The sequence below is a fragment of the Euphorbia lathyris genome, chromosome 2 (assembly GCF_963576675.1).
Source record: "Euphorbia lathyris chromosome 2, ddEupLath1.1, whole genome shotgun sequence".
NCBI lineage: Eukaryota > Viridiplantae > Streptophyta > Magnoliopsida > Malpighiales > Euphorbiaceae > Euphorbia > Euphorbia lathyris.
The window spans coordinates 88888504-88910750 of NC_088911.1; the positions used below are offsets into that span (position 1 = coordinate 88888504).

The 22247-nt window shown below is 34.4% G+C and overlaps 2 protein-coding genes and 1 pseudogene across 4 annotated transcripts; all 3 read left to right on the forward strand.

Annotated features, from left to right (window-relative positions):
• The first annotated feature begins 6876 nt into the window (after positions 1-6876).
• On the forward strand, positions 6877-7422 carry LOC136217217 (probable leucine-rich repeat receptor-like protein kinase IMK3; annotated as a pseudogene).
• Positions 7423-8880: 1458 nt separating this feature from the next.
• On the forward strand, positions 8881-12327 carry LOC136218877 (pentatricopeptide repeat-containing protein At4g21705, mitochondrial-like). 3 transcript variants are annotated; one of them, XR_010683962.1, is made up of 3 exons: positions 8881-9258; positions 9786-11156; positions 11857-12327. XR_010683962.1 is itself a non-coding variant. In XM_066006037.1 (2 exons), exons 1-2 carry the CDS (start codon positions 9007-9009, stop codon positions 11031-11033), a joined length of 1500 nt encoding a protein of 499 aa, XP_065862109.1. In that variant the 5' UTR covers positions 8881-9006; the 3' UTR covers positions 11034-11342. The 3 variants fall into 3 exon arrangements, 1 of the variants encoding a protein (XP_065862109.1); XR_010683961.1 differs by having other exon boundaries at positions 9786-11125; XM_066006037.1 differs by lacking the exon at positions 11857-12327 and having other exon boundaries at positions 9786-11342.
• Positions 12328-14661: 2334 nt separating this feature from the next.
• On the forward strand, positions 14662-18796 carry LOC136218878 (uncharacterized). Its single transcript, XM_066006038.1, has 8 exons — positions 14662-15311; positions 16279-16324; positions 16668-16717; positions 16867-16908; positions 17134-17247; positions 17800-17878; positions 18322-18393; positions 18486-18796. Exons 1-8 carry the CDS (start codon positions 14752-14754, stop codon positions 18531-18533), a joined length of 1011 nt encoding a protein of 336 aa, XP_065862110.1. The 5' UTR covers positions 14662-14751; the 3' UTR covers positions 18534-18796.
• Positions 18797-22247: the final 3451 nt, after the last annotated feature.

Below are 22247 nucleotides of genomic sequence, written 5' to 3' on the forward strand. Positions count from 1 at the left end.
ATAGGACAAAACACGTGTCCAGAAAATTATCAAAAAATTCTAAAACATGTAAAACATTATTTTAAGAAACTTTAATTCTTGGCTCAAAGCGAGATTCTTTACAGTTTTTACCCAACAAATTGTTGAAGCATGTAAAATGGATAAAATTAAGGAAAAAGTTTTATTGAGACTAAACCGTAAGAAATCTCGCTTCGATCCAAGAATTAAAGTTTCTTAGAATAACGTTTTACATGTTCTGAAATTTTTTGAGAATTTTCTGGACACGTTTTACATATAAGATAAGATATTATATAAGTAGCAAGTGTATTGTCTTATTGCAGCTGATAGCTTTGGATAACTAAAGAGTAAATGCAGGTTGTATATATGATTCGATATTTAATGGATATATATTCAACTTGTGACTTATAATTAATCATGTTTATCATTGCATCACTTATAGGATCTTAATTTGCACATCTTCAACCCATATATTATCCAAATGCAAAATTGAAAGCAAGAGAAGTGGTGGTGGTGGTGGTTGAAGTAGATGTAAATGCTTTCCCATCATATCTCACTCACTCAACTTGTTATTATGTTTAATATCCCACAAAACCATGCGCACTCCCCACTGCCACTACACTTTCCTATATTTCCTAATTTAGTACATTCTTTGCAATATAAAAGGCCTCAACTCAACATATATGTGTTTATAGTATTTGGAGCCATGAAGAAGCCTTTCCACTTATTTTGCTGTCTCTTTGCTTTGGTTCTCTTTGCTTCCTCAGGTATACATAACATATCTGCAAATTAACTCTGTTATTAATTTCATATATCTATTCTTATTTAATAAGTAAACTAATATTAAATGTTAAATTGTTATATATAGCGGAAACAATGGAGATAACAGGAGGAGATATCGGAGGAGGAGGAAGAGGAAGGTGCTATCAAGTAATGGACCCAAATGCATGCAGTCTGTCATCTTGCAAACAACGTTGTCTTCAGCTTAAGAATGGAAATGGAGTCTGTGTTTCTAATCTTAAAGAGGGCACTTATCAATGTGTTTGCTACATTAATTGTTAATCTTCATTTTACATTTTTATGAAATTAACAAACTTAAATAAAATCGAAAATTCCTCACGCATTTGAATGAGTTGGTAGACTTGAAATGTGATATGGCGGGTAATGTGTATGACAAACTCTTAGAGTCATGTGACTCTCTTCTCCTTTTATGGTTCAATCTTACTTTTATCACTTGAACAACAATATCACATTACATTTCAATTTTCATGTTAGACATTTCAAACGGATCACAGAACCCGATCCGACCCATTTAAGTTAAATAAAAGAGAAGTCATTTATTTTTAAATAATTAATTATCTTCCAACATTAAGATATATGTTCTTCTTATGAAGTAAGAGAGATACAAAACTCTAAATTAGTCATGGTCAAATTAATAATTGGTCATCACAACATGGTTAGAGTCATATCAATTGCCATTAGAAATCAAATTATGCAATAATTTCCAGATTAAAATTATGTTTGATCAGTCAACTTTGAATCATCATAACTTTCTCTCATTAACCCCAAATCATGTGATTTATTTCGTAGTAGAAATTAGATATGTAGAAGTTTAAAATAAGACACACTAAGTTTGAATGGAAAATGAAAAATTTATGTCCATTCAAAATTTATTTCTGAAAATTCTTTGTTTCGATTTGGTTCAAGATTAAAGACAATGGTATCAATTTGGTTTATTGATTGTGCATTTTGACCACACTAACAAATTTCAAGTGAAAATCCCTCACTGGAAAAAGTTTGAACACTGGAATACGCCCTTAATGTGGCTGTGGGTCCCACGCATCGCAGTGTGAGTGGGTGAAGAACGTCTGGAAATTCTAGATATTTTCCATAATGTTTGGACTTCTAGACGTTGAACACACTACGCCAAAACCCTTTTCAAACGACGGTTAAAAACCGTCGTCCCGCGAGATATAAATCTGTCATAGAGCTCGCTGCCGTCTGTTGCACCTTCAGACGACGGTTAGGTTCTGTCATTTGAAGATACTATACATGACATCAGCCTAGTTGCGTACTGTCATATGAATCTTGTTACGATGCATCTTTTTTATTATTAACGTCACCTTTAATGTCACCACATGACATACTAATAATTAAAAATGTCAAGTAGCTATATGAGAAATTGGCATATTGGTATTCGTGGTGACAATTTTTATAATAATTTCTGTCGTAGTAACTTGTATCAGATGGCATAAGTCTTAATCAATCATGTCAATATATTTATTTTAGATGACAGATTCTTTTATTTTAATGTCTTTTTATTGTTGTTTAGATGATATTTTTTTAAACGTAAATGTCACTCTTTGCCTTCTTGTTCGAATGAATCTGGTAATGAACAATAATCAAATTAACAAGAATTTCTGTATATCAATGATTTTAAATTTATCGGAGACTAATACTCATAATCTGTTTATTTTTGAACTAGACAAATTTCTGAATGTAATAAGGTAAAAACAATAAGCAATGTACATCTCCAAATCTGACAATATGTCAATCTTTCAAGAGGCGCGATGGTGTTGATTGGAAGCCAAATCCAACTTGATCTGCATGCATATCTAAGTCATTATTGTCTAGAATCCCCAAGTCTTGATATCTGCAAAACCAATTGATGCTCATTAATTATGTACCGTATACAGATAGACCTAATTAATCTCGTTTTACCCTTTCTCCCTTCTGAGACCCTTCACTTACCCACCCACATTATAAATATGAAGCGTTTAACAATTCTCAAGAGTCCACAACCCAACACTATACTTACTCTAGTTATATCGAGCATGGATATGCGTATAAGGAACCTCTATCGTTGTGTTGAGTTGCAGATTTCCCTACTCCGGTCTGAGGCACCCAGGTGGCTTTTCAATATATATGCAGGTCCTGACCGTCGGCAATGGACTACCGTGATGAAGGGCCCTCCAAACACCCCTTATGAAGGAGGTGTATTCATAGTCCACATAGACTTCCCTGCCGATTTCCCCTCCACACCTCCAGTTGTAAGAACATGCATGAACTTATTAACACACAGAAATCAGTTCATATATATGCAAATACACTCATGACATTACTATTGTTCGGAGGTCATATTTAGGACCAAAATTTACCATCCTAATATCGGTCCCTTGGGGCATGTATCTATGCCCCAGCTACTTGATCGCCCTTCTCATAGTATTGCCACGGTAAGATGATGCTATAAATATATGCATTTGGGGTCTAATTTATCTATTCATGTTTGGGGTCTAGTTTATCTATTCATGTGTGGGGTCTAATTTAATTTGTCTATGCATTTTATAGCTGTTGTGGAATATTTATGGACGGCTAATAGAGCCCTTCGTTGAGGGGCCATTTCCTGGCCGAGAGCGAATTGTTGAACGATACATCAGCAACATGGCAGGTTATGTAGCAACTGCTAGGAGATGAACTGAAGAGCATGCAGGGGAATGATGATGTGCAAATAGCAAGCAAGGGGGACATTATGATGTGACGTGCGAATAGCGTACAAAGGGGGACGTGATATGCAAATAGCAAGGAGATTTGGATATTGGACAACCATTGAGTTGGATGGTGTGGACTACTGGATGGGCATAGAGCCAATCTTGAAGAACAGAATGATTACTGATTACAAATCTACTTGACAATCAATCTGATCTTCAATGTTGGCTCTATGCCCCTCCAATATTCGACACCATTTAACTCTAATGGTTGTCCATCATCTAGATATCCTTGATTACCATCTGCACATCATAAGCATGCAAGGGGGGGCGTGATATGCGAATAAAAAGGAGATTTGGATGCCAAAGAAACACTGAGTTGGATGGTGTGGACTACTGGATGGGCATAGAGCCATTCTTGAAGAACAGAATGATTACTGATTACAAATCTACTTGGTAATCAATCTGATCTTCAATGTTGGCTCCATGCCCCTCCAATATTCCACTCCATCCATCCAGCTCCAGTGTTTCTTTAGCATCCAAATCTCCTTTTGTTGCTATTCGCGCATCACGCCCCCCTTGTACGCTATTCGCACGTCACATCATAATGCCCCCCTTGCACGCTATCCTTTTTTGATAGGCAATACAAAGTAGACAACTTATTCAAGTAGCCATATGTACATTCAAGTGACACATAACATGCTATAACAAGTAGTCAACTTATTCATTTATGTCTATTCCTAAATTGATATAAAACATATGTATATTCAAGTGACACACAACATGCTACATGCCTAATGAACATTCATACACAAACTGAATCAGTTCTACTTCCTAAACAGAACATAAAACAAGCCAACATGCTTCATACATAGACATATACACATACAGTATAGCTCGTAGGTATAAGAGTATTCTCATATCACAATGGAAATTTATATCTACATGCCAAAATGAACATTAATAACAATGCACATAAATAACCCTTTACAATATACTTGCCGCTTGGATTGTACTCGCTAAAAAGTGAGCACGGTGATGAAGTCTGCGATGCTCTAGCCACAAGTTCATAACTTATGCTGATAGCATCGAAAACCCATCACCATTCTGAATGGTTTCAATCAGATAACAAGCCAAGTGGAAGATATATTATAAACCTATCTCATCAGCATAACTCATGTTAAAATAAAAAGGAATCAGGCAAGTTCATCATTTTCAGCTTTAAGAGTATGCCTAATCAGCTACATGCCAAAATGAACATTAATAACAATGCACATAAATAACCCTTTACAATATATTTGTCGCTTGGATTGTACTCGCTGAAAAGTGAGCACAGTGATGAAGTCTGCGATGCTCTAGCCACAAGTTCATAACTTATGCTGATAGCATCAAAAACCCATCACCATTCTGAATGGTTTCAATCAGATAACAAGCCAAGTGGAAAATATATTATAAACATATCTCATCAGCATAACTCATGTTAAAATAAAAAGGAATAAGGCAAGTTCATCATTTTCAGCTTTAAGAGTATTCCTAATCAGCTACATGCCCAATGAACATTCATACACATACTCAATCAGTCTAGCTTCCTAAACAGAATATCAAGTAGACAACTTATTCGTGCATGTCTATTCCTTACTTATTCATAACATTTTCAGCTTTAAAAGTATGTCTAACATGTTATAACAAATAGACAACTTATTCGTGCATATCTAAAACTTGTGCTCATAGCATCATAAAACCACCACTATGTACCTGCCACTTGGATTGTACAGTTCATGATGAAGTTAGTATGGTGATGAAGTGTATGATACTGTCACCACAAGCTTAGTTATAAACTTGTGTTGTTAGAATCATACAACTTCATCACCATGTTAAATACTTTTCCATAAGCATAACAAGCCAATTGACAGGATACATAGTAATGGAGATTTAGGTTAACCATATGACTATGCTTCACAAACCATATGTTGTAGGCATGAACATTATTTCACTCAATGAACATTCATAGCATAAGAGTATGGTCAATCACAACAACATCATACATGTAACTAATCAGCTACATGCCCAAATGAACATTCGTACACATACTGAATAATTCTAGCTTCCTAAACAAAACATCAAACATTCAAAGCTTTAGAGTATGTCTAATCAGCCACATGCTTAATGATCATTCATACATAAACTCTATGAGTCCTAGCTTCCTAAACAATTATATCTAACCAATCAGTTCATACCAATCATTTCATCATCACCCACAACATCATACATATATGTAATCGTTCAGTTCAAACCCACATAACAATATATATACTAAAAATCAGGCTAGTTTCCTAAATCAACGAGTTCTAGGTTCCTAAACAGTACATCAAACATACTCAATCACTTCTATCTTCCTAAGCAGAACATCAAGCATGAACAAGCCAACATGCTTCATATACATACACATACTCATTCAGATAACAAGCCAAGTGGAAGATATATTGTAAACCTATCTCAGCAGCACCACCCACAACATACATGCAACCAATCAGTTCAAACCAACATAACAATAATATATACTCAATAAGTTAAAGAAATCTTCCCATATGCTAAACGCAAGAACTAATTGACAATCTCTTCAGTCAGCCTTCGCATGTAGCATTCTTACTATCCCTGCAAATATTATGTTCAAATAAAAAGCAATCAGAACATCTTCAGCATCCGGCATTGTATTGCCCTAGGTTAAAAAAGATAAAATGAGAAATTTGGAGGACTAGTATATCACTCCATCATTTCTGACATAAAACAAGATACCTTTGCAAGTTTATAGGTAACATTATTTACACAGAACGAGTTGTTATATATTACTTTGGAAAAGTCTAGTTTGAAAGTGTATAGTTTTGTAAGAAATAGTGTAATAGGTCTAAATATGTAAATAAGTTTCTTAATTGAACCAGTTTTATAATTTACCTTTAAAGAAAAGGATTAATTGGCTTTCTATTTTCACAAATATGGATTTAAAGAGACTAAAAGTTGTAAAAATAATAGGGAAAAGTACAAAAATAAACCTTGTGGTTACTACTGTTTTCGATCAGCACCATGTGGTTTAAAAGTTTACAAAATGGTACCTTGAGGTTCATTCCGTTAGCAAACACATACCAAATTGACTAACGGTGTTAAAAGTCAAAGGAAAAAAAGTTAATTTGGTACTTATATTTATTTATTTTATAAATTAACATCTCTTATTATCTAATCATTACAAATAAACCCCAAAATTAAAAATAAAAATCAAATACACCTTCTTTTTCATCTCTCTCTAATTTCTTACTCTTTTTTTTATTCTTTTCTCTCTCTCCTCTTTATTAATTTCTCTCTCTACAATTTTATTATTGATGTGTTTTACCAAAACATCATCCATGGAAACCTAACATCAAGCAACGTTTTACTCGATCAAAACACTACTCCAAAGGTCACCGACTACGGACTCTCTCGTCTAATGACAGCAGTAGGAAACACAAACGTAATAGCCACCGTCGGAGCATTAGGATACAGAGCGCCGGAGATTTCAAAACTGAAAAAAGCAAACATGAAAACTGATGTTTACAGCCTCGGAGTCATCATGTTAAAACTTCTCACCGGAAAATCTCCCCGAGAAGCCGAAGAAGCAATGAACGGCGTTGATTTGCCTCAGTGGGTTGCTTCGATTGTTAAATAAGAATTGACTAATGAAGTTTTTGATTTGGAATTGATGAAAGATGTGAATGAAATTGGGGATGAATTGTTTAATACTTTGAAATTCGCTCTTCATTGTGTTAATCCTTCGCCGTCGGCGAGACCGAAGGTTCACCAAGTTTTGAATTAGTTGGAGGAGATTAGACCGGAAAGTGAAACTGTGGCTGGAAGTTCTGGAGTTTCTAGTGGACGAATTGGAATTGGAATTCCGGTAGCAAGTGATTGAGGAATAAATTGCAGATAGACTGGAGATTGATTTTTTAAGGAGAGAAATTAACAAAGATGAGAGAGAAGGGGGAGAAAAAGAAGAAGAGAGAATATTTGATTTTTATTTTTAATTTTGGGGTTTGTTTGTGATGATTTTTTTTTATAGTAATGCTAATATTTCATTAAATCATAAAATTGCAAGTACATAAGACACCAGTAAGGAATAAAACCTTACACATATAGGCAAAGCCTAATACATAGTCCACGAATGCAAGAAAATGACTATTAAAAGCAAGAAAATGACTATTAAAAGCAACAAAAGCCATTAAAGGTACATTAAACATAAACAACATTTGAACTATATATAGATCGTAACTCCAAATTCGCCGCAAAGCAACTGTAGTCCAATCTTCAGCTTTTGAACCATTCTGAACCTTCGGATCTAAGTCCTTTCTTTTGCAACCACGTAGATCCAGTGATCTACGGATAAGATCTACCGGTTCTGTCCTTGCTAAAACAGAAAGGGTTACAAAAACAGAAAGTTTAACCACCAGACGCAGTTCAAACGGATACAGAGATACGATGAAATATATAGGATCTAACTAAAAAACTAATACAAACAAAAAAATAACTACGAAAACAGAAAAAATGAAGACGGTGGGAGGAGGAAGAAGGAAGACAAGCTTCCTTCTTCCTCCTCAACTCAACAGCAGCAACCGAAGACAAGCAAGAGAAGAGTCGGTGGTTTAGAAAGGATGGAGGAGAAGAAAGAAAGCAGAAGAAAACGGGGAAGGAGGGAGGCGGTGGTGAAAGAGAGCTTGAGATCTAGAGAGAAGGACCTTCTCTCTCAAGCGGCGGATGGAGGGGTTTGTTTGTGATGATTAGATAATAAGGAATGTTAATTTATAAAATAAATCAATATAAGGACCAAATTAACTTTTTTCCTTTGACTTTTAACACTGTTAGTCAATTTGGTATGTGTTTGCTAACGGAATGAACCTCAATGTACCATTTTGTAAATTTTTAAACCACAGGGTGCTGATTGAAAACAGGTGTAACCACAAAGTTTATTTTTGTACTTTTCCCAAAATAATATATATAATTTACACATATCTAGGAATTTTGCCCGTGAATATCTCATTAATTATGTTTATAAATTTTGGTGGCAAATAATTAATTAATTATGTTTATTTGAAATTTCTTTAACACAGAACTACATTATTTTAAAACCTACAAAAAGTAATTTTCTCATTTATATAAATACTATCATTAGAAAATAATCAAACCAAATTTATTCACAAATCTGTTCATACAAATTATAATCGAGCTTATTAATAAATCAATAACCGAACCTTCTCACGAGCTTTCGAACCAAGTTTCACATTACTCAAACTTAGTTTATTTTTAAATCCTATCAAACCACTCATTTATTTAACACCTTATTCCTAACAGAATAAAATAAGATTATTAATTCTGATAAATGCATATTCGCATCCCGAAAGGAAAATTGGGATTAAAACATTTCTAACAAACTCTAAAACCCTAAGAAGAAACCTTTTTCGTTTCCATACACTCACCATTGGCACCATACCTTTTGTCTACAATGGCATCAATGCGATTCTGGACATCCATGAAGAGAACCCATATGATTATCCTCAAGCCAAATGCAATCTTACAAAGAAGAAACTATAGCAGAAATCTATTCTCAAAGATCAGTCCCCTTGGCCACCCAACTATCAGTTTGGTTCCAGTGATTGATAAATGGGTTCAAGGAGGTAAGAAAATCGAAGGGCCTGAACTAAAAGCAATTATCAAAGATCTACGTGCCCGCAAACGCTACTCACAAGCTCTTGAGGTTAGCTTTTTTTCCGTATAAACTTCTCTTTGGTTTTCTTAGAATATGTACAGACAGAATAGAATATATGGATGCTGTGACTCTTAACGAGAGGATATATGATGCAATTCGTTTAATCTAATCCTATTTTGATGAGTGTCTATTTCAAATAGAACGATTTGGAATTGAGTTTCAAAAATAAATGTCAAATTCTGAGTACTCCATTTCGATTTTCATCGTCTGTCCAATAATTGATTGAAAGAGGCAAAACTAGCTCCTGACTTATTAGCAGATGGATATTGATTTCCTTGTTCTTTTGAGGTTTTCACCAGAAAATTGAAAACCCCTGTTACCTGTACATGGAAAAAAACTTCTAATTCATGCTGTAAAAGTTCATTATCTATGGGATTCTTTTACCATATTCATCTAGTTATTCTTGTTGATAGATGGATGATATGGTTTCTTGAAATATCCGCATGAAATCTTATTTTGCTTTTGTTCTGCATTTCTTTTTCTTAGTATTGTGGAATTGTGTTGTGAGTTTGCAGGTTTCTGAGTGGATGAGTAGCAAGAGACGAATCACATTCTCACCAGGTGATCTGGCTATGCAGTTGGATCTGATTGGTAGGGTTCATGGGGTGGAATGTGCAGAGAGCTACTTCCAAAACTTAAATGACCAAGATAAAACTGATAAAACTTATGGTGCTCTTTTAAATTGTTATGTCAGAGAAGGTCTTGTGGACAAGTCTCTTCATCATATGAAGAAAATGAAGAAGTTGGGTTTTGCTTCTAGTACTCTAACATATAATGATCTCATGTGCCTCTATTATAAGACTGGTCAGCAAGAAAAGGTTATTAATGTGCTTTCTGAGATGAAGGAGAATGATATTTCTCCTGATAATTACAGTTATAGAATTTGCATGACTTCTTGTGCTGCAAGAGATGATCTTAGTGGTGTGGAGAAACTTCTGGAAGAAATAGAGAACCAACCTGACATCTCATTGGATTGGCTTACTTGTTCAACAGTGGCCAATATCTACATAACGGCCGGCTTAAAAGAGAGGGCACTTGTCTACCTGAAGAAATGCGAAGAGTTAGTTGGTAAAAATTCACTAGGCTATAATCATTTGATTTCACTTCATGCAAGTCTTGGAAACAAGGATGAGATGATGCGAATATGGGGCCTTAAAAAAGCTAAGTGTAAGAAAGAATTCAATAAAGATTATATAACCATGCTGGGTTCTTTAGTCAATATAGGGGAACTTGAAGAATCAAAGAAGTTACTGCAAGAGTGGGAGTCATCTGCCCTCTGTTATGATTTCCGAGTTCCAAGTGTTGTCCTTATTGGCTACTGTAAGAAGGGATTAGTTGAAAAGGCTGAAGCAATTCTACGAGATATTGAGGAAAAAAAGCAGAAGCGCCCAACTCCAAACAGTTGGGCTATTATTGCAGCAGGATATGTAGATAAGCAAAATATGGAAAAAGCTTTTCAGTGCATGAAGGAAGCTCTGACTGTACAAACAGAAAATAAGGGTTGGAGACCCAAAGGATGTTTGATTTCAAGCATATTGAGTTGGCTTGGTGATAATGGCAATGTTGAAGATGTAGAATCATTTGTGAACTTATTAGAAGCAAAGGTCCCAAAAGATAGGGAAATATATCATACCCTAATCAAGGTATATATCAGGGGTGGAAAGCAAGTTGATAGGCTTTTGGAAAGCATGAAAGCTGATAATATTCATGAAGATGAAGAAACAAAGACAATTCTTAGCTTAGGACAGAAAAGTGCTGAATGATTGAATGGATTTTATTGGTACTATTGCTAGTTTGGAAAAAGTCACCTGAAGTTCATAGCTAACATGGATTCTGAAGTTGAAATGATGCTGTGGTGAGCAATATGTATATGCAGAATCAACTAAGTAAATGATAGCTCTTTCATATATGAACTTTAGCAATCAATTCAGCTTTTCAAAATTTGCTACTAACTTTAGATAATAACTTGTGTTGTGTATGGTTTTTTTCTTGTTATGGTATGGCATTGGCATGGAATAACTATTACAGGCATTTAAAAAACACTTAATAAAGCTTTTATGCTTCCCATGGTCTTTCACAGAATCACATCACTTAGATTGCCTCGTCTCAGGGTGTGATCTAATCTAATGTGAGAAGAATTGAACACTCTTCCCATTTTATACTTTTACTTTTAGAGAAGCTGGGAAATTGCAAATTGTAAATCTTGACATTGTTTTGGATATGCTAATGCTGGCCTATTTTACCCATGTATATGCATCTATCAATTAATAACTGTTAGGCAGTAAAATATTAGAATCCATTTTAATGCATTTGCTTGGTTCTTGAGTTGCTCTGAATTCAGATTATATATGTCAGACTACAGGAGCTGCATGCTGACAATTTTGCTTTATAGGCTTTATATTTGACATTAAACAAAAGCAAAATGTAAAAGATGAATGCATAATTTCCAAAGGACCTAATCTGCTGTTCTGATTTATTTTATAGCTATAGATGAATGCTTTCTTACATATGTCTATTTGTGTTGCTTTGCTTTGCTTTGCTTTCTGGGTTTATTTCTAACAATTTGCATCTTCCCTTTTTGGACAGTTGCAACAAGCTTGCTTGGGTTGAATGACCATTGTGGTGAAGCGATCTAATCCATCTATGAAATGAAAATGAATAATCGGATGTCTATTGAAGCATGTGAAATTAGTTGATGTATGTCCCTTTTGTGAATCCGTTGCGAGTAAAACATCAAAAGCAGCAATTCAGGTACTGAGCCGGCAGCGGAGAAGCTAGTTTCAGATAATTAGGCGTAGTGCACAAGAAGTGTGCCAACTGCCATGAGCTTGGTACCAACACTAGGTGTTGAAGAGTGTCTTTTGCATTTTTGCATTCAGAAATCAAACTGCATTCACCTTTATGCACAGTAATGAAGATGATTATGTTTGAAAGAACGAAGAAAATAAGATAAAGCAATGCGGGAGATAACTGTGTGATTTTGCCTACAAGCTAGACCACCGGTCTAGATGTAATGCCTCCCTGCTATCTCACATGACATCTGTGTTCATTTTGCAATTCCTAATTTTCCTCAAGTTATTTAACTTAACCAACTTATGGGAAAAACGAGGCAATTTTGAGAGTTCTAATCATGCATATGACAATCAGAAACATCAAAATAAGTCGACGGACACATACAAACAACAATAATAAGTCAAAATACAATTTGGTCAATTCAAAAAATGTCCCAAAATTAAATTTTGATTTTTTGGAATTTTAATAAAAAAAACTATAATTTTTGGGTGATTTGAAATATATTTTTTTTTTGTAATTTTTAGATGATTTTATAGAGTATTTAAAAAAATAAATACTTTATTTATTCAAATATTAAATAAAAAAATTATGAAGCAGGGTTTGCAAAAAAATTACAGCTGAAATGCTAGCGAGAGATGTTGCACGCATTGATCACACTTTCGGTGCATGTGGCACTAAAACAGTTCACGAACTTTAAAAAGAATCAATTAGAAAGAAAGATTAAAGCTTTAATAATTGACTGGTTGGTAATATCTTTAGATGAATTTATAACTTTATGTGATGACAATGGGATTCATCAATTGTCCATTCCTTATACTCCACAAGAGAATGTTGTTGTTGAGAGAAGAAATAGAATTCTTCTTGCTATGGTCTCTACCAATTTTTTTTTATTGGGGAGATGTGTTGCTAACAACCACCTATATTCTAAATAAAGTACTTTCCAAATTTGTCACGTCGATCCATATGAATTGTGGATAGGTTGAAACCCCGATTTGAACATGCTCAAGCCATGGTGTTGTATTGTAATGACTTCGCCCATGATACCTCAAGTAAATTTGGAAAATTAGGTCCAAGGCAAAAAAAAAAAAGTGTATCTTTATAAGATATCTATATATATCAAAAGGATGTGCCTTAATGGTAGAAAATAAAGATAGATGTGTGATAGAATTAGAATAACGAGACGATGACTTTTTAGAGAATGAGTTTCTTATGTTGGGAAAAGTGGATCATGACCTCACTTTATTTGAGGAATTAAAGTCAAGCGGGGTTCTCCATTCGATTGGGAGAAATTTTGAGAAATAAGAGCAAGATCAAATACCTCAAAACGTTACGAATGATTTAGATCACATCTTTAAGTGGGAGTGAGATTCTTAATTCTTATTAGAATATGGAGATTGGTTTAAGTGGGAACATATGAATATATGTGATATGTTTATAAGGATTCGGAGCCACGTTGCACTAAAAGGAAAAAAAGTCGAATGTCGATGATTTAGTATCAAAGTCACGGCTCTTTTAGTTACTCAAAATGACGTGGAGCCTAGAAATTTCCAAAAGAATCTCTTACGTCTTGAAAATTACAAGTGGCTTAAGGCAATGGAAGAATAAATGTCTTCCATGAGATCGAACCATGTTTAGCCATTGTTTGATTTACTAGAAGGGCGCATAACTATTGGGAACAAATGAGTTCTAAAAAAGGAGAATGAAAGTATGGAAAGATACAAAGCACGTCTTACCGCTAAGGATTATACTCAACAGGAAATGATATATTTGAGGAGACTTTCTCACATGTTGTAAGGTTCACATCGATTAGACTGATCTAAGCTATAATGGCAAGTTTAGATCTAGGACTGCATCAAACGGATGTAAAGATTGTTTTTTTCAATGGAGAATTGGATGAAGAAATCTATATGGAACAACATATAGGTTCCATTGAACTATGCTGCGAACAAAAAGATTGCAAGTTAATCAAATCAATTTATGGCCTCAAATAGTTTTATGATGCATCCGTTCCCACCATGGGTCGGGTTGTATGATGCATCCGTTTAGGCCAAATTTTGAAATATACAAAATCGTAAAATTTTTGGTGACGAAAAATACTAAATCATTCAATTTTTTGTGACGAAAAATTAAAAATTCTTCTATTTTTTGTGACGAAAAAATGCAAAATCGTCATGAAAAGTATGTATTATTTTCATGAGTTCTTTGATAAAAAAATATAAATCCTAATGTTTCCGACTCGTAATCATCCATTTTCGAGGTTCCAATTGTCACATATCAATTATTTTCATAATTTTAATTATTGTTGTTCGGGTTTATGATTTTGGAGAGAAAATGCAAGAAAGGTAGAGAGGATTTGAGCAAATTCCATTTTCTTGTTTCAAAAAGTGAGGAGGGCAAATATGTCCAAAATGGGCGGTGGACCGGAATTTGGATGCGGTATATAGCAGCTCACTTTGTACAAATAACTATATTCGGTATTTACAAGAATACAAATTAAAAACATGATTGTTTTGGTAATTTTCCATTCCCTCCAAGAATTGGGTTCAGTTATAGGTCCGGCCCAATAACATGCCCATATCGGATTCACTCTCCATAGCTTTCACTGCATCGACAACAACAGATGGGCAGCAGCTGAACAATAAACTATAAACCCAGACCACCGTAACCAAAAATTGGAGAGGAGAAGACATGGCTAAAGATCAAAATGGTTCTGCAAATGAGAAAGACAACATAGATGAGCACAGGAAATCGAAAGGTAGAGTTGAAGAAAATGCCGCTACCGATTCCGACTCAGAACGTAGAAATCCCAGTAAGCACAAGATAGTAAAACCTATAGATAAGCACTCCGGTTCCGAATCTGAGTCCGAAGAAGAAGACACAAAACGCAGCAAAAGAGAAAAAGGTAAGCGAAAATCACGAAAACGACGCAGTAGAAGCTACGATTCTTCTTCGAGTTCGGATAGTGAAGAGTCGGTATATTCGGAGTCTGATTCAGGTTCGGAGGACAGTGGGAGTGAGAGCGAGAGCGAGACCGAAGAGGAGAGGAGGAGGAGGAAGAAGAAGGAGAGGAGGAAGAGGCGAGAGAAGGAAGAGGAAAGGGAGAGAAAAAGGAGGAAGAAAGAGAAAGAAAAGAAGAGAAAAAGGAAGGAGAAAGAAGAGAGGAAGAAGAAGAAAAAGGAGAGGGGGAAAAAGGGGGCAGTCACTAATTTATGGGGGAAATATGGGGTTATTAGAGAAACTGATATGTGGTAAGTTTGTCTCTGTGGGGCTTAACTCTCCTGTTTATTTTTGCATATTATCTGTTATGGTTCTAATGCCAAATGCTCTGAATCGTGCTTGTTTTTTTCATAGTAACATGTTCAGTTTTTGATTGATGATTGTAGCCTCAGTGGTTAAATTGAAATCCGATATAAAACAACTCTGATGAACTTTTAGCGTTATTGAACTATTCTAAGAAGAGAAATTCAAGTTTAATTTGTGTTAGGGGTCTCATTTTGCAGACAAGAACACAGAACAACTCTGTTTCTTATTTGTTTGGATTTGAGATGGAAATTTGTGTTTGATTTTCTCAGATATTTACACAAATGAGATGAATGATAATTTTATGTTGCATGTTACTATTATTTGCAAAATAAATGTCGTTCCTTGGTGAGTTGATATTTCATTTATTATAGATGCAACAGAACTAGTTTTGAAGCTTACAGTGAGTTTCTGGTCCCAAGAATCAATCTTTTTTGCTTGAATTCCTTGTGTACAACTTTCTAAAAAGCAAATGCATAAGCCATCCAGCATCCATTGGGGAACAACTGATTTCTGAAATTGAATTGGTATTTCTTTTTGATATTACATATATGTTATTGATTAAATAAAGGTGTGGATTTTAGAGAATTGTAAAACGTGGTGTATGCGATCCTGCATGTTGAGATGAATACATGGTTCATCTCCATGTTTTATATTTTGTAGATAAGTCATGTGACGTTCACAACTGAAATAATGTTTTAGCTTGTCTTGGTTGCATCTTTGGTTTTGAAAAGCAATTTCTGACCAGAATGAGCAGTCTATAAATATATATTTTGATCAATTTTGTGTTTTTTTTATACTGCTCAATGATTAAGTCTGTCGATAGTTTCTTTCTTGATTTATTCCTTATTATTGCTATGCAGAATATTCTCTGTTCTTTTATTCTGCACCTATTCACTGATCTCTAAATTGCAGGAATAAACGGCCAGAATTTACTGCATGGTTATTAGAAGTGAAACAGGTATTTTCATTTTCTCTACTGCCCCCTTGCTAAGACTAGCAACTAAGTTTTTTACTTGGGACATAGACCTACATAATATTTATAATATTTGAAGAATCTAAACTTAGGTTGAAGTTCCTTTTGGAGCATTCTTTCATAGAGTTTCTCTCTTCTTCGCCTTTTTCAAAATTTCATATTTGTAAATGTCTTTTTGAATTTATTCTAATACTAAAATGGACTGGTTCAATTGAAGTAGATCCATATCATGTTGCTGAGAGAACTGTTTTTTTAGGGTTACTGTAATTTTTTTATTTTATTTTTCTTTGTTGCTCCATTATTCCTGAAAGTTTGCATTTCTTTGCAGGTGAACATGGAAAGTCTGCCTAATTGGGAAGAGAAGCAGATGTTTAAGGAGTAAGTAACTGTTCAACTGCTTGCATTTTTTTCTCATAAAACAAGCAATTCATGGAATATAGTTTATTGGTAAATTTCATTGAATCTTCAAATACAAACTTTTGAATGTCTTTTGAGCATTATTAGCCTCATGGCTTCTAACTGTGCAGATTCATGGAGGATCACAACACGGCAACATTTCCTTCTAAGAAGTAAGGCTTTTGTGGTTCTTGGTTGTCTTAGTTTTTATTGTCATTCTGTTGTAAGAAGTTGTGCTACTTGTACTCTTTTTTGAATACCATCTTTTCTGGTTCAAATGCAATTTTTTGCTTTGTCCGTAGCTGCAACTTACTTGGCCAGTTGTTGTGAGGGATATTGAAGGCACTAATACTTTATCTCTTATTAATGCTGGAAGTAACTTCAGGTTGTTTTGGCAGGTATTACAACCTTGATGCTTATCAAAAGCGTCAAATGGAGAAGGAAATGAAAAAGGGGTTCAAAAAGGTCCAGGCAAAAGAACGTACAATTTTTAATGACGAAGAACAGCGCCGGTATGTCATACTGCCTTAACATGTCAAATTAAGAAGTTCATATGTGATTGAAATATAATTATTTTGTAGTTTTCTCAACGCAATTGATTCAGATACATATTATTATCCAGCTGCTTTTTTTTTTTTTTTTACATCACTATCTTGGTTTCAAGATTATATATGGCCATTCCTGTGGCATAGTTTCTTTCTTTCCTCCATTTTCTTTGAAGTCTAAAAGTTGGAAAAGGTTAAATCTGTTTACTTCACAGATGTGTATGTCAAAACGTCTTGTTTATTAGGACCGATTTTACAATAAATTTAAGAGTATCTAGTTTGAAATTTCAAACTGATTCTACCATCCGTTGAATTTTCTTTGCAAGAAGGGACCTGAATAACTATGTATGTTGAACCTTTGTAGAATTTCATTCAAAGTAAATCATGAACCTGCAAACTGCTGACCTGTTTGAAATTTCAGGGAAATTGAGTTGTGAATATTCTCTTCAGTATTGTCTATCTTATTACAACTGTCAGCATTTATATTTGTGGGTTAATTCAGTAATATTCATATCTCAGGAAAGAATTAATGATGGAACGAGAGAAGCAAAAGGAAAAAGAGGTGGAAGCTCTGAAGATCTCTATGCAGAGCGGAATGGTTAGCTTTCACTTTCTATTTTTAGTTCCTAGATTATTTATACCTATTCGTGTGATGCAAAATGTAAGTGTTAGCTGTCTTGCACACCTTTTGAAAGAAGCAAGTATAAAAAACAACCAACAGATACAAATCACAGAAAGGAACCCAACTAAAGATGAACTAATATTATTGTATGAAGATATGAACCAAACAGAAGTGAAAGGTGAAATGCAGATCCAGAAGAAATCCCAAATCCACCAAGAGCCCGAGTTCTTCTCTACTCAAAGAGTAGAGCCAACTCTCTAAAAGGGAGACAACTGCCCCTTCTCACACTCTCCACCTACCGTACATCATACCTGAATTACCCCTAAAATAGAGCATAGCTCACTACCCTTATAGGAATTACGGATAACTAATTGTACTCTCTAACTCATTATCACATTCTCTATTATGTTTACTTTCAGGCTCAAGCAATGAAAGAGCAAGCCCAACTCAGAGAAGAAATGCTTTACCAATACAAGCTTGGCAACTTCGAGGTGAGGTTTATAGAATATGGACTTCATTAATGTTTTTCACTTGATGGATCTTAATCTCAGACTGATTATATAAAATTGATTTGTATTTGTAGGCTGCAGCTGCTATACAAAGAAGGCTGGACCCAGACCTTGCTATGTGAGATTATTGATTGCTGTTGCCAAAATGTTTTTGCTGGTAATGTTGTAACGAGCTTTCCTATAGAAAAGAAATCAATCCATGTGGGTTTTAATCATTTTGTTACACTCATCATACACATAATTGTTGCAGATCATTAGGATTCGCATGTTACATGCGTTTGTACTCTAGAAAGAAAAATGGTTTTTGATCCTTATATGTGAATTATTATTATCTTTGCTAAAATATGCAATTATTATCTAGGTTTGCATGAAAGGCCATATATTATTTTCACATGTCGAAGACTGGTGTGCTTGGTACCCATGAATTAATCCCATCGTTTTATTTATTATTTATACACGAGAACATAGTTTTGCTCTGTCAATTAAACCCTTAATATACTTAGGGGTATTCCCGAGATAACACTTGGCCTTTCCTTTGTTAGTATGATGGGTAGGGTATGTGAACTCGACAGAATCATCAATCTTATTAGCAAAGATAAGTGCAAATCTCATCACTGAAAACAATTCAAATGGCATTACATAGAAAGCTTATATATCTTAGAACAAAATAAAAGTACAATGTCCTGTTTAACATGCTAGATTAATAAAAAAACTATATGACAGTACTCATTTCAGAACCTCTTAGACTGTGTTAACAAAACAGCTGTCTATATCATATAAGAGCATCCACAATGGTTGGTAACAACCATTGTGACTTAGGTGGGGTAAGTAACAAGGTGGAGTAACATGCCATTAGAGAAGATTTATTTTTCAAAACTTTTTGGGGTTAAAAAAATATATTAATTAACAATAGGTATCAAAACTGTAATTTGTCAGGATCAAAATCGTAATTTTACAGGACCACAGTTGTAATTAACCATCCCAATAAAGTAGAAAATTGAAGCAGGGGACAGCGCCTAACGCGCCATATCTGGCACGTGTACTCCACGCGCCAGATCTGGCGCACCAGAGCTGTCCGTGGGCCTCAATTTTCTACATTTTGGATTTTAGGGAGACAGCCATTCTTTGTTACTTAATTCTGTAACAAACATTTTTTTGTAATAACTACCCTAATGGTTAGTAACAACCCCACATAGGATTGTAACAACCAAAAACTCTCCATTAGAGTTGGTCTAATATGTCAAAATATTGTCAATAATCATCAAGATGTGGTGGGTGGAACCTAGGATGCAATTATAATAACAAATTTTAAGATATTATAATTTTAAATGCGTTTGAGCACCTTGGATTGGTTAAAAGCTTGTTGAGGAAAGCTGATTCTTTAGGAGCTCTATAAGGATCTCTATATCTGCTTACGAGTCTAATTTCATTTAAGACCCTTGCATTTTCTAGAAAATATTCTAGCATTTGTATCTCTCCTTCTTCGGTGGCAAATTCTCCGAGTTGAAGCCTTTTAAGTGAACATTTCAAGCAACTAATCTCAGACTTTTCCTGTTTCCAAGCCTCGCATGTAATTGTATGATCGCAATTACTTAACTGTAGAAAACAAATATTTGCATAAACATTTATGCAAAAATACCAGAACTGTTCTTATATAGAATATTCAACTTGTCCCGTGCGAACTTACCTTATTGAGTATTAGAACTTCCAAATTCGGTAGTTGTGTGAGGATTTTAGGAAGTCTTGACAAGTCATTTCCACAATATTGCACCAGCAATTGGGTCAAATTATCAAAGCAAATATCCGCATAGGAAAGCTGAGTTTGAGAAATATATATATGATGTATTGTTAGCTTAAATTCCATAAAGATAGAGTGCAAGCAGGTAGCTTTAACATAACGAGGAAAGACATACCTTAAACATAGGTGAAGGGTAGCTCAAAACCTTAACATTGCAGATTCCAAACATACTACCAGGCATTTTCCAAAGTCGCGGCACATGATCACAAGACAAATAAGGAAAGTCAAATGTAGATTTTACTATTGAGGGTGCATCCTTAAATTCAATACTGTCTACCACGACCTCACTTGTTCCATCATAAAGCTCAAGATATTCGAGTTGAGCAGCATCAATAACAACCTTGTAATGATTACCATACACTCTTGAATTTCTAATTATCAAAGTTTTCAGTGATGATGACAGTATAGAATAGATCTTAACACCATCTTCATGATCTCTGTCGATCACTAACTCTTCAAGGATTGGGGAGCCAGATAAGATCCTGTTTATGCTGTCATCACACAAGCTTTGGAGATATTTAAGATGTGAGATTCGGAAGGCTTACAGATTCAGGAACATCGAGGTCAATATCAGATGCAAGCTTCAAAACCACTATACTTCCACAATTGAAAAGAGTTCGGGGAAGTTTAACCTTACCTCCCATAGAAAGATCAAGTTCCTCAACATTATGTGTAATTGCAGCCCAAATCCATGAATTAACATCTGAGGTTGGATAGGAGTTGGCAAGGTTGAGTCTAAATCTTTGAACAAAGGGATGTGAACGGAAAATTAGAACCATGTTCACAAAATTCGTAAAGGATTTCGTAGAGGCTGAAATTCTACGCCTTTTTGGGAGATGATAGGCCTTGAACAATTGATCATCAAGATCTAAAACAGCAACTGATGTCCAGGTAAATCTCCATCTTGTAGACAAAATGCTGGTTTGAACTGAATATTTAGTTGGAAGAAATGACAAAATGTGGCAAAGAATGGAGTCTGGAAATTTGCTAATCCTGTCATTATCTGCTATATCAAAATGCTTTTGTGGTTTTGATGTTGAACCAGCTTTGAATATTTTGGATGAATTTGGTTTTGCCATTAGGCTGAAGCAGCAAACATAATCTTGCAATTAGTTCAATACTCTAATATGATACTACCAAATTTAAACTGGAAGTGTAAGGGGAAAAGACTAGTAACGATTGGTGAGCATTCAATCCAATATAATATAGGAACATTGAATTGGCACAAAAACATTGAATTGGCATTGGAAGCAGAAGATGCTGCTTTTAATGTCAGAATGATCATTAACTGATCAAGATAATAAGGGATACGACTACATAATTGTAGTCTAACGTTAATGTTAATGTTCTTTCACTAACTATAGTGTTATTTGATATAAGCATCTTGAGACTCTCAGTTTACTCTTTAAAAAATAACGTTAACAATTACTAACTTTTAGTCATTTAAGACATTAAAATATATGTAATCTACAATAATACTTTCATACTTGTTTTTTTTTTTGGAGAGGAGAGACTTTTCAATAATAAATTATTAATAAAAAAAATGAAATAAGGAGTGGCTATTTATTGGAGAGTAGGGGTGTTCAAAAAATAACCAATCCAATCCAACCCAACCTAAAAATAATTGGTTTATTAATTTATTTGTTCTATTGGATTGGTTATAACCAAACCAATAGAGTATTTCATATGGATTGGTTAATTTAACCAGTTATTAACCGGTTAATAACCAATCCAAACTAAGTCTTATAGAAAATGGTGAGATTTTGATGGCTAGAGAAATGATTCAATAAACAGTTTGTGAAAAATGAAAAAACATAGAAAACTGAAAAAAAAAAAGAAGAAAACAGAAAAACGTAAAAAGCAAAAAAAAAGGGGGAAAACACAAATAATAAATGTAAATAAAAGCACTTAGTTACAAAAGATTTGTGTAATCTGCAATGTCGGTCAACTATTTTTCATCAAGTTTGACACAACAATTATCTTATTTTACATTCAAATTAAAATTGAACTTTTCATTTGAATTAACTAATTATTGTTC